The sequence below is a fragment of the Carya illinoinensis genome, chromosome 6, assembly GCF_018687715.1.
Source record: "Carya illinoinensis cultivar Pawnee chromosome 6, C.illinoinensisPawnee_v1, whole genome shotgun sequence".
NCBI classification, from domain to species: Eukaryota; Viridiplantae; Streptophyta; class Magnoliopsida; order Fagales; family Juglandaceae; genus Carya; species Carya illinoinensis.
The window spans coordinates 20,118,145-20,139,272 of NC_056757.1; the positions used below are offsets into that span (position 1 = coordinate 20,118,145).

General features: G+C 38.4%; 1 protein-coding gene across 1 annotated transcript; it reads right to left on the reverse strand.

The window, feature by feature from the left end:
- Positions 1–504: 504 nt before the first annotated feature.
- Positions 505–1,958, reverse strand: LOC122312657. Its single transcript, XM_043127318.1, has 2 exons — positions 1,442–1,958; positions 505–1,262 (listed from the first exon to the last, which is right to left on the reverse strand). The coding sequence occupies exons 1-2, from the start codon at positions 1,956–1,958 to the stop codon at positions 505–507; spliced, it is 1,275 nt and encodes a 424-aa protein (XP_042983252.1).
- Between the last annotated feature and the right edge of the window lie 19,170 nt (positions 1,959–21,128).

Here is a 21,128-nt window from a genome sequence, read left to right on the forward strand (position 1 = left end):
TAAACATATGACAGTCATGAATTTTCATTCCTGATATCTTTCCATTACCAATGAAACACATCTAGAAATATTTGAGGCAAAAGCATCTAGGAATTTAATAGATGCGAGCCATTCACAGAAACATCTCCTCTAATCTAAATCCAACATGTAGGAGCCAAGCACCATGGAGGACCCACTAGTGATAGGTTGTAGATGTAATTCCTTTCTTAACCCAAGCTCTTGCAAATCCTTACGTGCATTAACCGTGTCTTTATTTTTTCCTTCAATATCCATCATGGTTTCTAACACATTGTCACAAATGTTTTTTTCAATGTGCATAACATCAAGATTGTGTCGTAAAGGCAACATTGACCAGTAAGGTAGTTCGAAGAATATACTTTTTTTAGTCCAATTCGGTTCAACTGGTAAGCATTTTCTCTTTCAAATACCTTTGCCAAATTCCACATTACCAACCTACCGTAGTTGCTGGATGACAAAAGAAGCATTGAGCTCTTGCGGAGGCAATCAATTCTCCTCATTTCCATTGAATGCCGCCTTTTTCTTTCTCCAAGGGTGGGCAGATGGCAAGAAGCGACGATGACCCATGTAACAGTATTTTCTATCATGTTTCAACCACATGGAATTTATATCCTCATTGCATGATGGGAAAGCCATCTTTCCCTTTGTGCTCCACCCAGAAAGATTGGCATATGCAGGAAAGTTATTAATAGTCCACAATAGTGTAGCATGTAAGCGAAAGTGTTCACACTTTGATGCATCATAGCTATCTACATCATCCTCCCATAGCTCTTTTAGTTCATTCACTAAAGGTTGCAAATAAACATCGATGTCATTTCCTGGTGATTTCGGAATGAGCAAGGAGAGCATTAAGTATTGCTCTTTCATGCATAACCAATGAGGCAAGTTATATGGCACGAGTATAACTGGCCATATGCTATAAGGTTTGCTCATATTATTGAACGGGTTAAACCCATCACTAACTAGCCCCAGTTTGACATTGCAAGAATCCTGGGCAAACCAAGTGTGGTGTTTATCAAATTGTCTCCACATCTTAGAATCAGCAAGATGCCTTAAGGTACTATGGTCATCAACTCGTTCTTCTCTATGCCATTTCATGGACTTTGCTATATTCTTAGACATAAAAAGCCTTTGTAACCTCAGCTTGAGAGGAAAGTATTGCAATACCTTATGGGGAATCTTCCCTTTTTTTCCTCTAGTTGACACCCACCTTGGCTCCTCGCATTTAGAACAAGCTTCTTTATCTGCATCATGTTTCCAAAATAGCATGCATTCATTTGGACATGCATATATCTTCATATAACTAAAACCCAAACCACACTCTAAGTGTCGGGCCTCGTGGTATGAGTTAGGTATTTGGATGTCTGGAAATGCAGCCTTAACAATTCTAAAACCATGTTAAATGACTTGATAGTCCACCCACCAACAGTTTTGATATGAAGCAACTTTACTATAAATGAGAGCTTAGAAAACTTCTCACAAGTTGGATAAAGAGGAAGTCTTGCATCCTCAAACAACTGGTCAAATGTTTTCAATTGCCAATCACTCATGGGTGGCTCTAAAGCAGTACCACTTTCACCGAATGCAAGGTCAATGAATGATGCAGCTTGGGTGTCCTCTATCATCTCATCCATATCATCAATAAAATTATGAGATTGAACATTTGTATCATCATCAAAAGATGACGAATTAACACTCCAATTTTCACCCTCCCCATAAAAAATCCAGTGTGTATAACTTGGATCAATACCTATCATAAATAGATGATCTTCGACTTCATTGAATGGTAGGAATAGGTTATTACAACATCTCCTACATGGACACCTTATGGTAGTTCTTCCAGGTGCATGGGCTTTTGCCATGGTGAGGAGATTATTAATCCCTTCATTGTATTCACATGAAGTAAACCTGTCTGGCACATGCATCCAATTCTTGTCCATTTCCTAGGACAATCGATTAAGCGAAATGAATAAAACCTTGCACACATCGATGAAATAATTTAGATAGGTTGGTAAAATGATTGATTAAACAAGGAAGTCAATGGTTCCAAACACCTTACGTCAAAGACTGTGGTCGTACGTCACTAATAATTTGGTATATTACTAACAAGCAAAAAACATATAAGAATCATAGAACTTGAGAGAAATTTGTAGACACGCCACATAAGACACTTTATGTTAAAAGGATATAAACAATGAACAGATCTCTCAATTGAATTAGACAATAGAGAAGTCCTTCAATCTTTATAAGTCACATGTTAAAATCATGAGATCAGCATCAAAGAAATGACAAGTCATTTAGGGATATATACTATATTTTGATATAATGTCATTGCTGGAGTATAGATCTACCATACAATCAATAGGCCTCATAAAAAATATTAGTATAAACATTTTCTAAATTATCTCAAATAATGGTTTCTTGGGTGATATGTAATATTTTAGCTAGTTTGATCAGAGCCCTAGCTCACCCAAAAAATAATTCAACGTGCTTTAATTAAGTTTTCTACCGATCTTAATCACCAATCCAGATATCAAATATGCATGGATCTCTTTTAGGCAATACAACTATACTTCAGGTATTATTTAGGAGAAAGAGATAATTGCTATAAAAGATATATATCTAGAAACTAATTATGTTATTAGAATATGATTCATTCCATGGCAGAAATGGAACCACCATTAATGTCATTTTTGAATTGAAATGGTGGAAGCAATATTCTAGATTAAACCAAATATTTGCCAATAGTACTATACGGTGGGGCTGCTAATCACGGTGGGGCAGCCTAAGGATAAGAGGATTAAGCTCCCCCAACTCAGAGTAGTAGATAGAACTTGATCAATGACCATCAATCACCATATCAAAGAGGAGAGAAAGCGTCGGAGAGTTAGTTACTGAAGAGGAGATGATGACTTTCGCGGAGGCTAATGGGATCAGGAGCGGTGACTCCCTACAGTCTTTGATATGCCCTATTTTGTCGCCAAAGTAGAGCAGTGAAATATTGGGGAAAATAGAATGCAGAGATCCCTTGTTTGTCAATAGCCTATGACTTAAAAGGCAAAGTCGTTGCATGTAAAATGTTATTTTTTGAAGCGAATGAAAGTGATGCAACAACCAGTGATTTTGCTACGATTTTAGTTGATGCACCTATTTGCCGCCATGAAATATTTTGATGTGCAGAGAAAAAGTAATCCGCAGCAAATCCGTATCTAATTGGAAATTGTTGGTAAAATGAGATGAAATTCGTATGCCTTAAAATAAAAATGCAGCAAAAGGCATGATATATTGTAGTGTGAGTTTGAACACGTAGCAACCAGAGTGGTTAGCTAGCCTTAAAAGGCACTAATAGGCACCTTTTTTGGAGGATTAAAGGATGAAATCGCTGCATACTTCTGGATGTTCAAGCCAAAAACACAGTGTTAGGCCATTGAATTTGTAAAAATGAGGGACGATCGGTTGAGTAAGCAAAGGGAAAGTACACATCTAGAAGTCGAACACCGGTTCAAGCAACAAGGACCTTTCTAGTGGCCACTACGCCTCCTACAACATGTAATAACAACAATTTGGAGTTCAAAAGATTAAGTTGGGAGGATATGCAGAACAAGCAAGAGAAAGGGTTATATTTCAATTGCGATGAAAGGTTCACTCCGGGACACAAATGTCAAATGCCTCAAGTCTTCCTCCTCAAAATAGTGGAAGATGCAACATGGGAAGAAAAGAAATAGTTAAAAGGACAATTTTCATGGTTGCACCTTGAGGACAACATTACTGTGGAAAAGGGGTGGAATGATGGAAATAGGACTAGAAAGTGTACTACAAAGTGGTGAAGCCGTGGTGGAGTAGAACATGAAGTGGGTTGAAGCTATTTTTTAGTCTAGGAAGAGTTATTATTTGAATAAATTAGTAAGAGATATTATTTTTATTTGTAGTTTTATTGCTTTTAAACTAGTAAATGTCAATTAGGATTGTTATTTTATTTGAGTTATTAAGTTGAGAGTGTAAAGATTGTATAGGAATAGGTTTACTTACATGGTTAGGAGTGCATGGCTATAAGTACAAGGGTCTATAGTTTATTTTGATCCATTAGAAAGAATAAAAAACTTGTGGTTTGTTCCAGCCCTAAGTGGATCACAATTTATCACTTTTCATCATAGTAAGATCTTGGTTCCATCACATTAATTATCTATCTTGGCTAATTCAATCCTAATTAATACTAGAACAATCAACTTAGATGATGAGAATGTAGTAATAAAAGTTGCTTACTAGGTTGACCCAGAGGAGAGATTACATACTCAAGTTGAGATGACTGAGTTCAAATGGAATCAACTATGGAAATTAAAGACTCAAGATAGATTGAAATTGTCATCTTGTGAGCGCTACTTGTCAAAGCAAATATCATGCAAGTGGTGAGAGGAATAGACCAAGGTGAAAGCCAAAGCCCTCTTTGTACGTAACTATGAGCCAAAAACTCTTGTACATGTTTATTCCTTAGATGTCTAGTTAATCAAACTATTTGGAGAGAGGCTCCATGTCCATTGGATTTAATGAAGTTAGAGCTTCTTCAAATTGAAGAGTGGATCGATAAAATATACAAGCCCTTAAGATAATGGTTATTCATGAAAAGGAAAAGCAGGATTTTATCCTTTGGTACACTAGAAACCTTACCGGTTTGTTGTAGAAACTTATTTCTAGAATATTTTCATCCAAACTCTCTCTCTCTCTCTCTCTCTCTCTCTCTCTCTCTCTCTCTCTCTCTCTCTCATCATGGTAGCCACTGCTTGTAGAAGTAGATCCAATGTATGATGCATGGATTCGATGCAAGATTGTGGTTCTGTCGTGGTTGTTCAATGCCTTAGCAAAGGAAATCGCTTCTTCAATCATCTAGATTGACTTTGCTAAAGATATATGGAATGATTTTAAGGAAAGATTTACTTAGAGCAATAGGCCTAGGGGTGGGCAGCGGGGCCCCGGAACCCGCTGCCCCGCCCCGTTCGCCCGCCCCCGCACCGTTAGGGCCGGGGTGGGGGCCCCCGGCCCGTATCCCAACCCCCAGCGGAGGCGGGGGACGGAAACGGACCCCCCCGGTCCGTTTTTCCCCCGCCCCGCACCTATATATATATAATATAAATATATAATATATTATATATATTATATATATAAGTTATATAAGAGAAACGGCGCCGTTTTGTGGTGGACAAAACGGCGCCTTTTCAATTAGTGGGTTTTATTATTAACCCACTAATTGAAACGGCGCCGTTTTGTCCACCACAAAACGGCGCCGTTTCAACAAATACCCTAACCCATAACCCAACCCCCCCCCCCCCCCGATCCCCTGATTCCCCTCCCCTCCCCTCCCCTCCCGAGTCCCTTCACCCCTTTCGGCCTAATCCCTTCGGTGTTCCCTCCTCCCACCGGCAACCAGTCCGGCCGCTGTACGTATTCCATCATCCCTCTTTCTCGCACGACGCACGAGGCCGGACGCACGCCGCACGCCGCACGGTAACATTTCTCCGTTTGGTTATTATTTTTTATTTTTTTTTTAGTTTTGATCGGAGATTGGAGGTAGGATGGGGTTGAATCGGAGATGGAGGATGGGATTGTTTGGATTGTGTGCTGTGGATTCTTCGGATTGTGTGATTGTTTGGATTCCCGATTCAATGGATTGTTTTTTTTTTTTTGTAAATTTCATTGTGATTCGGACCCCTAAATTGATTTAGGGGTTTCATGATTGAAACCCCTAAATCAATTTAGGGGTTAGGGTTTTGGATTGGGGTTCCAATCCGAAACCCTAATTTTGATTTAGGGGTTGAAACCCCTATCAATTTAGGGTTTCAGATTGGGGTTCCAATCCGAAAAATGCAACTTTATTGGGCACTTTAACTTTCCAAATACATTTCCAGGGAAATGTTATATTACCATGACTAAACCTTTACTCAATACACTAGCAAAGATTGAATCAATGTATTTCATTTATATTATTCAGTCCGCTATGACCTGATCACCCAAGGATGCCTCTCAATTAACTTTAATTCCACAAGTGTAAACAAAGCCAACCAGACTTTTTCCTGATGTTAGTGGGGAGGACTGCAAACCAATATGTAAATGTAGATATAATCAGAAAGTAGTTTACCTTGTTAATTTTAGTTTGCAAGGAATCTTATGTGGTTGTGAAAAAACATCAAGGTAAGCAGAGTACTCGGTAGAAGGGTCCCCAATTTGGAATTAATGTACTGGTTGAATAATTCATGCATGTCTAGGTATCGCTCCAAAGCTTCCTGAAATTTAAAACAAGATCTATTAAAAAAGACAAGTGAAAGCCTGTAAATTACACTATATTAGAATAAAAATGAAATTCAAGTGACTGGCACAAAACAGAAAATATAAGATGTTCTTATTCAAATTATTTTTTACATGTGATTAAACTGCACTTCCCCAAAAATGCAAAAAACAAAAGACAAAAGAAAAGGTTGGATTTTTTTTTTTTTTAATAGCTTAAGCTTATAGAAAATCTTGTGACCTTGGGCTGGCTTAGAATTGCTGGTTGGACTGGTCTAATATTTGGGATTTTCCGCTAGCCAGTAGAATCAGTTGACTGCAAGCTACAAACTAACCCATAATTTGTTACCATGACGTTATCTTAAATCATCATTAGGAATCCAAAAGTTCAACAATATCAAAGCCTAGAAAGCCATAAAATTAACATTGACATACCGCATTACACAAAAAGCTAAGGCCTACTTTGGTTACACAGTTCAAACTATCTCATCTCATCTCATATAATCATAACAACTTCCCCAAATTTTCACACAAAATATAATAACCAATTCAACTTTTTCAAATCCCAAAATAAAAATAATATTAAAAAATTATATTCTAACAATATTTTATTTAACTTTAAACTTCTATCTCATTTCATCTCATCTAATTTATTTAACTAAACGAGGCCTAAATTTAATAACAAACACAATAAATGCAAATATACATAGTCAAATAATCGAATTATGGGCCATGAGTTGCTCTTGGCAAACAAGTTGTCTCTAGAGACTTTAACTCTAGGCCAGCCAGAATTTAATCTTGCAGTAATTTTAGACCTAATCAAGGCATGAAAAACCTGAGGCCAAGATTGGGGTTCCAATCCCCAATCCGAAACCCTAATTATTTATACTAATATATATATATATATTTGTTAATCATATACATATATATATTTATATACATATATAAATTATTTATATACATATATATAAATTTATGGAGTTGTGAAACTTGTTTGAGATAGTAATCATCATGGACGCACGGTATGATTTATTAGGGTTTTTGGCATCTTTCTTTTCTTGGCTAGGGTTTTTGCTCTTGAAAGTATGAAATTAAGTTTTTGGCAAATTTGCACTTTTTGATCTTTTTTATTTTTCATATTTTTTAAACATCTTTCAAGATTTTAAAAAATTAAAAAATATACCAATATACTAATATTAATATCAGTAACTATTAAGAAATGAATTTTATAAAATTAAATATATGAAAAGTAAAAATGAGAGAACAAAACTATGAAGCATATTATCAAGCACTTTTTGTTTTATTTAAAAGTTTTAAATAATTATAACTATTAGATAATTAAAATTCAAAAAAAATCAATTTGAAAATTATATAAAATCAAAAAGAGAAAAGAGAGAAGAATATAATGCCTATTAAAAAATGTCTATTAAAGTGGCCTATTAAAATAATGCCTATTAAAGTGGCCTATTAAAATAATGTCTATTAAAAATATGAAGCATCTCTCTTCGACTCTTCCTAATCAAATTATTTGGAATTGCTTATATGAGGTGTAAAAACTTATTATAGTGTAGCCATTCATATTATCATCATTATATATAAAAAGTACTTAATACATCAATAATAGTTATGTATGTAGTTTTTGCTGATTGTGTTGGATTGCACTTTGAATTTTTTTTTTTTTTGTTGGAAAATCAGGAATGTCTTCGGATTTCAGTGATAGCTCGCCTTCCCCAGCCAACACCCCTACCCCAGAAACTAACCCTACTCCTACCCCTATAACGAGTACACCTTGCCCTACTCCGAAGCCCACACAGGGCAAGAAACCTGTATCTATAGTTTGGCAACACTTTACCAAACTAGAGGGTGGGGACCCCAACAACCCACAAGCTAAATGTAATCACTGTGGGAAAATGTATGGATGTCACTATAGGAAACATGGTACATCCCAGCTGAAGGTCCATCTAGAGGAACAATGCAAGAAGAGTCCAATTTTAAAATCCTTAGTAGAGAAGGGCCAATCTAGACTAGATTTTAAAATGGCTGATGGGAGTAGTGGGGCCGGGGGGCCAACATTGAAGGGGTATACGAAGTATAACCCCGATGAGTGTAGAAGGAAGTTAGCTCGTATGATTATCATGGACGAGCTGCCTTTTCAGTTTGTGGAGGGTAAAGGTTCCAAGAATTTGTCCAAGAGTTGGAACCCAGATTTGTACTTCCTTCTCGTCACACCGTGGCAAAGGATATTAAGAAGATGTACCTTCATGATAAAGATGTTTTGAGGGGCCAACTCGCGGGTTTGGTAGTTTGCCTCACTACCGATACTTGGACTTCTATCCAAAATATGAATTACATGTCGTTGACTGTACATTTTGTTGATGTTGATTGGGTTCTGCACAAAAAGATTATTAAATTTTGTCAAATAACTGATCATAAGGGTGAGACGATTGGGAAGGCATTGGAGGCCGCAATAACGGAGTGGGGGTTGGAAAAGGTTTTGTCTGTGTCAGTTGATAATGTGTCACCTAATGATGTCGCATTGAGATATCTAAAGAATTATCTTAAAGATGCAAATAAGACATTCTTGGGTGGTGAATACTTGCATGTTAGATGTGCTGCACATATTTTGAATTTAATTGTGACTGAGGGGTTGAAAGATGTTGATGACTCGGTTGCACGAGTTAGAATGGCTGTGAAATGGGTGAGGTCTTCTCCTTCTAGATTGGAGAAATTCAAAGTTGCTGCAAAGGCTGCGGGCATAACATCGAAGAAGGGTCTTTGTACTGATGTTCCTACCAGATGGAACTCAACCTTCTTGATGTTGGAGGCAACCCAGGAATATAAGGCAGCCTTTCAATTATTGGGTGATGAAGACATCCAATATGTCAAATACTTTGATGAGCACGGGGGATCACGAAAGCCTAATGATGATGATTGGGTGGTAGTTTCTACTTTCGTTGATTTTCTTGGATTATTTTATGATGTCACGTTGAATATATATGGTTCTTTGTACCCTACATCCCATGGGTTTTGTCAACAAATATGTAGGGTAAAAAAAGAATTAGAAGATATGCGTAAGAGTTCCAATGAAAGGATGAGGGGGATGGCAAGTTCCATGATGCTAAAATATGACAAGTATTGGGGAGATTTGACTAGAATGAATATTTTCTTATATGTGGCTGTTATTCTTGATCCTCGTCTAAAAGTTTCAGGCTTGTTATATGGGTTGGGACTTGTTCACGATCAGGTATTGACTGACATTATTGGTGAATTGGCCCGAGATACCCTGAAAAAATTGTATGACGAGTTTATGGCAATTAAGGGTGGTACTACATCGAAGACACATACACCGACCCCAACTCCTTCTACAAACATCGTGACCGGGCCTCCTACAAAGAAGCGCAGAATACCGTGGACTAAGACCCTCGCACAGAATCCCACACTAGTCCATCAATCTACGGAGGTCGTTTCTGAGTTAGACAACTATTTGTCAGCGGATATGGTCCAAGATGATGATGATCATTTCGATATATTAGGATGGTGGAAGAATGCCTCAAAGAAATATCCCATCATTTCTGAGATTGCCCGCTGTATTTTGGCCATCCCTATTAGCACCATTGCCTCAGAGTCAGCCTTTAGTACCGGAGGTCGTATATTGGATCCTTTCCGTAGTTCATTGTCTCCTACAACTGTAGAGGCATTGATATGCACACAGAGTTGGACGATAGGAAAGGATATTCATGTTCCGGATATTTTAGATTTTAAGGAGACCGATGAGGGTGGTGATCAGTCTGGATTTGGACCACCTGGTAATTATTTTTTATTTTATTATTTTAATTTTTTTATATTCATTTCCATTTCATCGTTATTAATTTTAATATTAATTTTTGTAGTAACACATGAGACGTCTAGCACCTCTGCAACATAAAAATGTGCTCAAGCCCGGGCCGCCCCAACTGTCACACCCCTTGACTCAAAGACAAGCCACAGCTGACAAGCCTCTTTAGAATGATCAATTTTTAATGATTTGTAAAAATTTTGTATTCAATAATTTGTAATGTTGATACAATGTCCTTTGGACACTTTTATGTTTGTAATTTTGTAATTGTTTAGCCTTTCAATTTTGTAATAGCTTAGTTATTATTATTAGTTTATTACGTATTAGACTCTTAGATATAACACCTTTTTTTTTTTCTTTTAAACTTTGGAAAATTTTTTTTTCTTTTTTACTTATAATTTTATGAGCTGAAAAATGAAAATGGCCTACAAGGTATTTTTGACTTGTGGGCCATTTTTGCCCATTGCTGAGATTTATGGGCCCAAAATGGCCCAAAAATGGCTTGTGGGCCATTTTGGCCCATTGCTGAGATTTCTGGGCCCAAAATGGCCCAGAAATTGCTTCTAGGCCCAAGGCCTAGAAGGGGGGTGCGGGGGGCCGGACGGACTGGCCCCCCACCCCGTACCCCGTCATGCGGGACGAGGTACCCCGCCCCCGCACACCGGAGGCGGGGGACGGGGGGGATTTTCCCCATCCGCCCCATGCGGGGGCGGGGGGGGACGGTGCGGGGTAGCCCCCCTAAATAGGCCTCATATTGTTCAAATCCGAAAAGCAGTTGCCAACTTAACAGAGGAGCAATCATCTTGGATCCTTGTTAGTTATCTCAAAAACAAGACTTGGGTATTTTTCTAAGGTCCATTAGTTAGCCTTTTAAAAAAAATGAAAAAATTTTGAAGCTCTGATCCTTCTATGTCAAATATTTCCTCTATATTGCATTCCTGATCAATTCATTCAATAATTAATAATTAGGAGATGAAGGAATAAATGTTCAATGAATGATTTCACACATTGGAATGTAAAGCAGGAGTTAAGAGACTGCAACCTGTTCATTCTCTTCACCCAATTTAAGAATATATGTTGACTTTTGTGGGATCATGTTCAATCTCTATATGTGTACAAGAAAGTAAGAAAGCGGGAGAGTTCAACAATTATATCTTCACCTGCATTATTTAATTCTCCCCTCGTCGGTTATATTGATGCTGTGAAGATGTTTTTTTTTTTTTTTTTTTTTTTTTTTTTTTTGCTTTTTTTTGAAAAGAAAACACACCATATCGTTGATTAACTTTGAGGTATACAAGATACATCATTTGAAATAGAAGTTATGACCACCTCGGGTCCATCTAAACTTCCTTGATAGCTACTTTAGCTACTGCATGGGCTGCACTGTTTGCATATCTATAGACAAAAGATAGCCTCCTGTCTTCTATCTCTTGGCCGAGCCAAGAATTTTCTTCACATTTGGAGTTAATAGCATTTATAACCACTTTGGCATCCCCCTCGAAGATCTCTTGATTTATTCCCAACTCTACACATAGCTCCAAAGCTCTATGAAGAGTTGCTGTTTATGCTTGAAAGGCTAAGAAAATCTGCTCCCTTGGTTCTGTTAAGAAAGCTTGTAGTCCCCCCTCATTGTCTCTCATGATAATCCCCATTCTCATTCTGTTTGAATCTTTGTCATAAGTTGTATCAAAGTTTACCTTAATGAAAGGCCACTCAGGTGGTTGCCACTGCTGGTTTGAGCTTGCTGAATTAGGACCAGGGATTTGGCCTGATGCTATTCTTTTGTTTGATCTTCTTGAGTATAGAAAGGTCAGCCTGAGCCATAACTATAATTGTAGTAGGATTTTTGAACTGGTCTTGAAAGACAAAAGCATTTCTTCTACCCCAAATATGATAGCAGAATAATGTAGCCAATTCTAAATCTTCTTGGTTTAAAATCCCAGCCATCTCCTCCCATAGATGTTGAATGTCAGAAAAGGAAGAGTTCCACTTCCAGAACTTGTTGTTTTCACCCCCCCCATACATCTGCTGCTGCTGGACAAGTCCAAAGGGTGTGCAATGTAGTTTCTATCTCTCTTGAACAAATGGGACATAAGTTACTATCAATAATTTTCTTTCTAAAAAGGTTATCCTTTGTGGGAAGAATGTTGGTGAGACTTTTCCATATGAACATTTTAACCTTGCGTGAAACATCTAACTGCCATAGAGCCCTCCACATACCATCATTCCCCCTCCTTGAAGAAGAATCTCCTAGGTTTCTAAGTGATAGCTTTGTTTCCATGAAATAGGCACTTTTGATAGAAAAATTGCCTTTTGAAGATCCTGCCTAGATCCTTTTATCATTTGCCCCTCTTTTACTAATAGGAATTCAGGCTATGAGCTTTGCTTCTTCTTCATTAAAACTGCCTGCACCAAATCTACCTTCCATGCTCGACTTTCTTCATCAATCAAAGCTTCCACCAAGCATTCTGAATCCAAGGTATTAGTATAGGTCTGAACCTAAAAAGTTACTGGCTTGGGCAGCCACTTATCTTTCCAAATTCTAGTGTTTTTCCCATTTCCCACCCTCCAGACCATCCCTTCCTTCAATAAGCCTAAACTAGACCAGAGACTCGTCCACACGAATGAAGGAGACCTTTTCAATTCTGCCTCCATTACATCACAATCTAGGAAATACTTTTGCTTAAAAACTCTCGATACTAGTGAGTGAGGATCCTTTATCATTCTCCATAATTTCTTTGCTAAAAGGGCTCTATTAAAGCTACTTAGGTCCCTGAATCCTAGCCCTCCTTGGTTTTTAACTTCCCCCAAAAAATTCCAAGATTTCCAATGAATGCCCTTCCCCTCTACCTTATGATTCCACCAAAACCAAGCCATCAGCATCTCAATTTCTTTTAGAAGCAACCCAGGTAACTTAAAAAACGCTGTTAAGATATTTGTATTAAGCAATATTGCATTAAAATTTAAATAGAGAACTACATTCGTGTATGGTGGACATAAGGAAAAATGTGGATATTTTTTTTTTTTAAGACAAATGAATACTTTTTTACAAAATAAATATTTGAAAAATGTGAAACAATATCTATAACTTAAAATAGATGACAGTTAAAAACCAAAACCCATATTAATTTGATACATATTTAACTAAGGATCAAGACCGTGTTTTTAACTGCTTTTTTCCCCCTCGGTTTGCGTGGTCGAGAGGCTTTATTGGATCAATTATTTTAACATGTATTCTAGGATTAAAATGAATAATAATTGATTAAAGAAACCAGTGTATAAATTCCTAAAAGTAGTTTTTTGGGACAAACTTTTTCTCAAAAAACAAAGATTTTATCCCAAAATATTTCTTGGGATGAAAAAAAAATCAACTGTGATGACCCGCTTTCGCTTGTATTTTCACTGAAGGGTTGTTTTTATTTTAATTAATATATTAGTTTATTTATTTTAATTTATTGCATTTTAAAATTGGTTTTTAATTTATTTGATGTTGTGTTTTATTTATTTTATTTGTTTTACGGTTTTTTAATCTCTTTCTCGGTGGTTTTGTTTTGTTTTCCCGAAGTGAGGATTGGACCTCATCTCTTTCCTACATCTCTTTTTCTCTTTTTCCTTTTTCCTTTTTCTCTTTTCTTTTTTTCTTCTTTCTTTTTCTTTTTCTCTTTTTTCTTTCTTTTCTTTTTCTTCTTCCTTCCTCTTCCCCGTGCGCCCGCCGACCCTCTCTCTCTCCTCTCCCACGCCGTAAGCCACCCAACCCCTCGACCCGCTGCCGTTCGGCTGTCGTGCGGCACACCGCCCCCACCGGTCGAAGCCCCTCCCTCCGGCGCATCTTCCCACCAAATCTCAGCCCCATTCGGCCAGCCGTTTGGCCGGAAAACGCCCTTGAAGCTCTCACGGTTTTTGCCTCGATCCGCCGCCGTCGCTCCACCTCCAGCCATAACTTCATCACCGGTCCCTTGCCATCCTAACCCACCCATTTTCGGCCCCTAATAGCCACCGGAACAGCTCCCACGAGCTAGCTTTCCATTTTGGGAAATGCGGCCTCCCTCCGCCATTTTCGCCGCCACCCACGGCCAACCACCACTTCCAATAGCTTCATAATCATCCTTAGACCATTCCCTATCAATCCCAAGCCCTGGTTTGTCCCCGTTCAAAAGTGGGTATTTTACAACCCACGGCCACAGTGAATTTTCACTGTTACATTGCTTTTTCACCGCCGTTTGCAATGCCGCAAGCTTTCTAAAAATACCATATAGCGCTGTAAGTATTTTCCAAACCCTATTTTCAGATTTAAATATATATTGCTCGTTCAATAATTTTATCTGCTGGTTGGTTGATTCCGGACTGAGTCCGAAGAGTTTGGGGGTCGGATGGATGGAGGACGGAGTTGCTTGTTTTATTGAATTATGTTGGTTGATTATTTTTGTGCATTGATATGGCATTTACATGGTGCATGCACGTGTGTTTTTGTTTAATTAAGAAAAGCCTGTTTATTGGCGTAAGTGGACTTACGGGTGCGTGTGTATAACGACCCCAAGCCGGGATGGGGAATTATCTCGGTGGAGCTCCTCTGGTCACTCTGGAGCAGAATAAACTGAGTGATGTCCCCTGGGTTGTCGTTGGGCGACAACGGGAGCGGGGGCTAGGGGATGCTTGGCTACGAACGCGTCGGGCGCGGAATCGGGCATCGCCCTACGCACCAACTCCGTGGCCCTTCGCTGGTGAGGGCTAGAGGATGCTTGGCTACAAATGCGTGGGGCGCGGAACTGGGCATCGCTCGTTAGGTGTCACATGCGTGTTGGTACTCTGCGGTGTGGCACTGGAGCCAGGGTGTGCGGATGACCCCTAGGGGAGGTCATGGTGCATACGGATAAAATGGATAATGGCTTGAGATGAATAAAGGCCAAATGTGACTTTTGGCGTGATATTTGGAACGGGTTTGTTTTTGGGCCAAATGAGATTTTTGGCGTGTGTGGTAAAAATATGATTTTATGGGTTTAGCGCATTGGCATCACTTCATGCATATTGTTTGAGTTCTATATGCTTTTATCTGGTGGTGTTTGGATTTTACTTACCTGCGGCACCATTTTTGGTTCTGTAGATTTTGGTGCAGGATTCAAGGAGGGGGAGGAGGCTGAGCCCGAGGATGTGGCTCCGCCAGAGTTTTGAGTCGAAGTTATGCTTTATAGTTTGGTTTAAAACTATATTCGTGTTTTGTAATATTTTATTTATGTATGTTTTAAACAGCTCGTATTATATTAAGAAAATTCTGGTACTTAGTTATATGACTTTCCTTATCCGCTGCGTGTTCCTTCGTGCACATTTGTTGCTTTCGCACACACTTGGCACTCGTCGATAGGGTGGTGACCCGGGTTATCACCATCCGGACGTCTCGATTTCCCCGTGTCCGTGCGTGGGGATTTGGGGGCGTCACATCAACTCAAGGTCGTTCCAATAACAATGTCCTAGAAGATATTTTAGGACTAAAATCTCAATTTCATCCCAAAAAATATCTTTTGGATTGAATTTGAGTAAAACAATTTGATCACGTTTGAACGGAATATTCTTTTGGGACATTGGAATTTCTCCTAGAATCACGTTCGAATGGTACAAACTTACCGTTTGAATGTCTAATATGTTCGAACACATCATTCATGAGTTGTCGATTGGTATGAAGATACGTTTGACCAAATAGTCATGAGTAGATGTTTTGTGATGACCTGCTTTTACGTGTATTTTCACTGGGTGTGAGTTCTGGGCATCTCTCATTTAGGTGTCACACACGTAGACGTTACCTGCGGTGTGGCACAGAGCCAGAGTGTGCGGATGATCCCTAGGGAGATCATGGTGCATGCATAATTGGATTGTTTTTATGGTTTTGGTTACGGGCCATTTTCTGGGAAAATGACGAGATTTGGTTTGAGGCTTTGTGATCCATTTTCTGGAAAAATGGCGGTTTGGGCCATTATCTAGGATAATGGCCAGGCTAGGTTTTAAACGATATGTTTTGAGCCAAATGGCTTTTTGGCGTGCGTGGAAAAATATGGTTTTACGGGTCATGTGCATTGGCTTTTCCTTCATGCATGTTGTTTGAGTTTAATATATTTTTATCTTGTGGTGTTTGGATTTTACTTACCCGCGGCATCATTTTTTGTTCCATAGATTTTGGTGCAGAGTTCGAGGAGGAGGAGGAGGCTGAGCCCTAGGATGTGGCTCCGCCGGAGTTTTGAGTTGAAGTTATGCTTTATAGTTGGTTTGAAACAATATTTGTGTTTTGTAATATTTTAATATGTATGTTTTGAATAGCTTTGTGTTAAACAAGAAAAATTTTGGTACTTAGTTATACGACTTGCTATCCGCTGCGTGTTTCATTCGTGCACATTTGTTGCTTTTACACACACTTGGCACTCGTCGATAGGATGGTGACCCGTGATGTCACCATCCGGACGTCTCGACTTTCCCGTGTCCATGCATGGGGATTTAGGGGCGTCACAGGTGGTATCAGAGCAGTTTGGCTCTGGGTAAAATCACATATCCCGTAGGTAGTACCAGAATATTTTTAAAGTTGTGTTTTAAAATTTATTTTAAGTAAAGTTGTTATTTGATTTGTTTTATTTGTTTTGAATTTATTTGAGCTAGTTTGCTTGTATTTATTTATTTAGTTATGTTATTGCATGTTGGTTTCCTGTTGTTTCTTGTTATGTGGTTTGGTTTTGGTTTTTGGTTTTATGTTGTTGGTTTTGTTCGTTTTTCTTAAAGGGGGTCAAAGGTTGTGTTGTGGCAGGAAGGCAGTATAATCGAGGATACTATTATTAGGTAGGAACAATTAGTGTAGTAGGTTTGAATTTTTAGCGATGTGGTTTGCTTGTATGATGTTGAGGTTTGAAGGGAATGTCATGGTTTAGGCAATCCTTGTAAGGTGGGAACTCACGTAGCAACAAGGAGAGGAATTAGTTTTAAGTCGCTTAAGATGATTGAAGTCAAGGTTTTGTAGAATTTATCTAACGAGGCTATAGGATAGAAGAGTGTAGGTTCAGCGAACTTTAAGGATGTGTTTAAGGGCATTTTATGTAAGGTTTGCGACTAGATTTATGCAAAATGGTAGTTTGCCACCGGATTACAACTTTTCAGGATTTAGTGGCTTTGGCCACTCTAAGAGAGTGTGAGGTTAGTTTGAGTGTGGGCTCCCCTCTAGGACAGAAGAGGAGGAGTTTTTCTGGTGAAGGAAGTAGTTCGGGTTCGCCTCAGAAATTTGTTTAACGAACTTGAACCTGACCACAAGTGGCCTCAGATGTACGTATGTAATAGAGCTCACGGAGGCGAGTGTCATCTGGGTAGTAACAAATGTTTTGAATGCGGTCAGACGGGGCATTTTGCTCCTGAGTGCCCTAGTCGAGTTCAAGAAAGCTGTGGAGCTCGTCACAGTGGTAAAACTAACCAGAGGCAATTAGCTTGGGCTCAAATGTACGCAGTGACTCTTGGTACTGTTGGAGGCAAGGTTACGGAGACTTAGAATGCAGGAGTCATGGCAGGTAGGGCTCAAATGTGTGGGTTTTGTTTTGTTTTGTTTTTTTTTTTTTTTTTTTTTTTTTTTTTTTTTTATATATATTATCGAGGCTTAGAGAGAGTGGCATGATCTGGGTAATCTTTTAGGAAAGTAGAATAATTGAGTTCTTTGGTTCGTGGAGTTTACAAAAATGGTCTATAACGTAGTAGGTTGTAAGTTCAACAAATTTCGATGTTAGATTTTATGAAGTTTCAGCAAAGTTTTAAGGTTTGGGGCCTTATAGATTTTAGGAAAATAAGTTTATGGTAATTAAGGTGTTAGGTTCAACAAGCTTTGGGGGGGGGGGGGAATAATTAAATTTCGAGTTTCAGATTTCGTGATTCGGATGAATAATTTGGTGGCAATTGGGGCTTTAGATTTTACAAGCTTTTAAGGTGAATGTTTTGGATTAAAGCCACCAATCTTAAGAATTTCAGAAAATGATTTATTATTTATTAATGTTTTAGAATTTGAAAGATTTGGGAGTCGATTTTTCTTTTATGAGATGTAAGTTCTTTGATCTTAGGAGTTCCGGAAGATGATTCTTATTTGATTTAAAGTTTTAGAATTGCAGAGTTGAAGGACTGATTTATAATAAGAATTGAGTTCTTAGTTTTACAGACTTAGTGCTGTAGCTTGATCTACTCTAGTGAGTGATTAGTTTGTAACTATTAAAATGGGGTTGATTAGAGTTGAGTTATTGATATGAAAATTTTTCTAGACTAGATTTATTTGAGGATTGAAGATATCGAGCTAGTTTAGAAAATAATTATTCTTAACTCGAGGTTCTAGTGGCAGATTTTAGGAAATGATTCTATTGATTCGAAAGATATAGGTCGATCAGGGTGTTAAAAATAGTAAATTTTGTGTTGGTATTGAATACGATTGAATTTGAGGCTATATAATCCGTAGACTTTTGGAAATGGATTCTTAGCAGGTTTAAGGTCATTCTTGGTACTAAATTTTAAGCAATGGCTAGTTGCTGATTTAAGGATATAAGTTGAGTAGATTCAGGAATGATTCTTGTTGAGTTGAGGATATAAGTCCAGGTGATGGAAATGTGATAGTGGATCACTTGTACGTTTGGATGATTTGTGGTGTTGGCTAAGAGTACATGAGATCGATGAGTAGTAATGGTAAGTGCGTATGGATTTCGGGGAGTGCTGGACCTAGTCTCATCTATTTTTGGCTTGGTAGGAGTTGAAGAGGAATCTGTGTGGTAATATTAAATTCAAGAGATTTTGGCTTTGAGTTGTTTGGTAAGTTGAACGGAATGTGCTGTCGAAGCGAGTTACCCATTGGGATGATGATTTGAAATGACTGTTGTGTTTATCTTGAGAATTAATTTTGACTTGAAGTCATAGGAATTTAAATTGGTGAGGCTATACTTTTCTTTGGAGATCAAGTATCCAGTTGGGAGAATTTGGGATATGGTTATTTAACTTGAAAAGAGATCGTTAGGTCACCATGTGTGGTGTATGAAGTAATAAATATTGGAAGTTGAAACTTGTGCATCAACGGTGGGTAGCATAATCATATGTATGGAGTTATAAAGCAACAGGATCCATGGGTGTTGTTTAATAGTTTTTGATGGATTGAAGATTTAAACAGTATGGCCTGTCTTGAGATTTATTTGTGAAGTGCTATTGAAGGAATTAGTTGTACTAAAACTAGAGTTTTTGAGAGTACAAATAGGTGGGTGAGTTACCAAGAGCGTTTCGATCATATCTAGGTGAAGTCAGTGGTAGTTTATAGTGAGTTAGTTATTGCAAGATTAGATGTTATTTAAAATATAGGTAATGAGCTTGAAGTGTGGGATATCGGATAGAGGTTATAGGCAGTCTCGTTGGTTGGCTGGGAAAGACTTGGGCCTTTTGGAGATGTTCCTTATCTTTAGAAGAGACAAGTGTATTTTGGGATGATGTTATGTGTTTTCAAATTGGGGCCTGGAGGTTAATTAGTATTGGTTTCCGTCATCAATCAATGGATGTATTTTTGCAGAATGTTGGTTTTCGTTTAGGGCAGCGATGGCCAACTGAGGAATGAGTGGAGATTTGTGGTTTTTGGAAGTATATGATTTTCTATGGAAATGTGGTAAAGGTTTTCTTGTGATTAGGTGTGGATTGAGCTTGTACTTCATGATATTAATTTTTGAGGATATAGCCTTTATGTATTTTGGTGAGTTATTAGAGTGCGCGTGAAATCATGATTTTTGGAGATTCTTACAAGTTCAAATTTTGTGTTGATTTTGAAGCATTAGTAGTGATTTGAAGTTTTAATGGGAGATTAATCATTTGGTCATGCAATTTGGTTTATGGATGGTTAACTTTGGAAGTGGCTATTAGGTTACCAAAGTTGGAATCGGATGAAGGTTTGGAAGGTAAAGCAGAGACGTCGTTGATATTAGTAATTTATGGTGTGAAGATAATAACCATTGGATTTGTTGGGAGTTGTCGATGATATGTATCTCTCAGTTATGTTCAGAGTTGTATCTTGTATCTTTTTGGCACTGGTGTTTGATTTTGCAAATTTCGAGGATGAAATTTGTTTTTAAGGGGGGGAGGATGTGATGACCCACTTTTATGTGTATTTTCACTGAAGGGTTGTTTTTAATTTAATTAATATATTGTTTTTAATTTGTTCTTCGTGCACATTTGTTGCTTATACACACACTTGGCACTCGTCGATAGGGTGGTGACCCGTGATGTCATCATCCGGACGTCTTGATTTCCCTGTATCCGTGTGTGGGGATTTGGGGGCGTCACAAGTGGTATCAGAGCGGTTTGGCTCTGGGAAAAACCACATGTCCCGTAGGTTGTACCAAAATGTTTTTAAAGTTGTGTTTTAAAATTTATTTTAAGTAAAGTTGCCATTTGACATGTTTTATTTGTTTTATTTATTTGAGCTTGTTTGCTTGTTTTATTTATTTAGTTATGTTTTTGCATGCTGGTTTCTTTCGTTTCTTGTTATGTGGTTTGGTTTTGGTTTTTGGTTTTATGTTGTTGGTTTTATTTGTTTTTCTTAAAGGGGGCCAAAGGTTGTGTTGTGGCAGGAAATGGTGAGACCAAGAAAATCTACTCAAGGGCCTCGGGACGATACACCGAGGGATGATTCCATAGCCCAAGCAATACGGCAGATGATAGAGTTCATGCAGCAGAATTTTAGGCCACAACAAGGGGGTCCTTGGCCACAACAAGGGGGTCCTTGGCTGCAACAAGGAGAGCTTTGGCCACAACAAAGAGGTCCTTGGCCACATCAGGGAGGGCCTTGGCTATACTAGGAGGGCCTACTGGCATGGTGCAAGCTGGATGTACCTATGAGCGCTTTCTGGCGTATAGAACTCCACACTTCACTGGAGAAGAGGATCCACTTCAAGCTGGAAAGTGGGTCAGAGACTTGGAAAGAACTTCTGAGGTGTGTGGTTGCACTAAGGCGCAACAAGTACTCTACGCC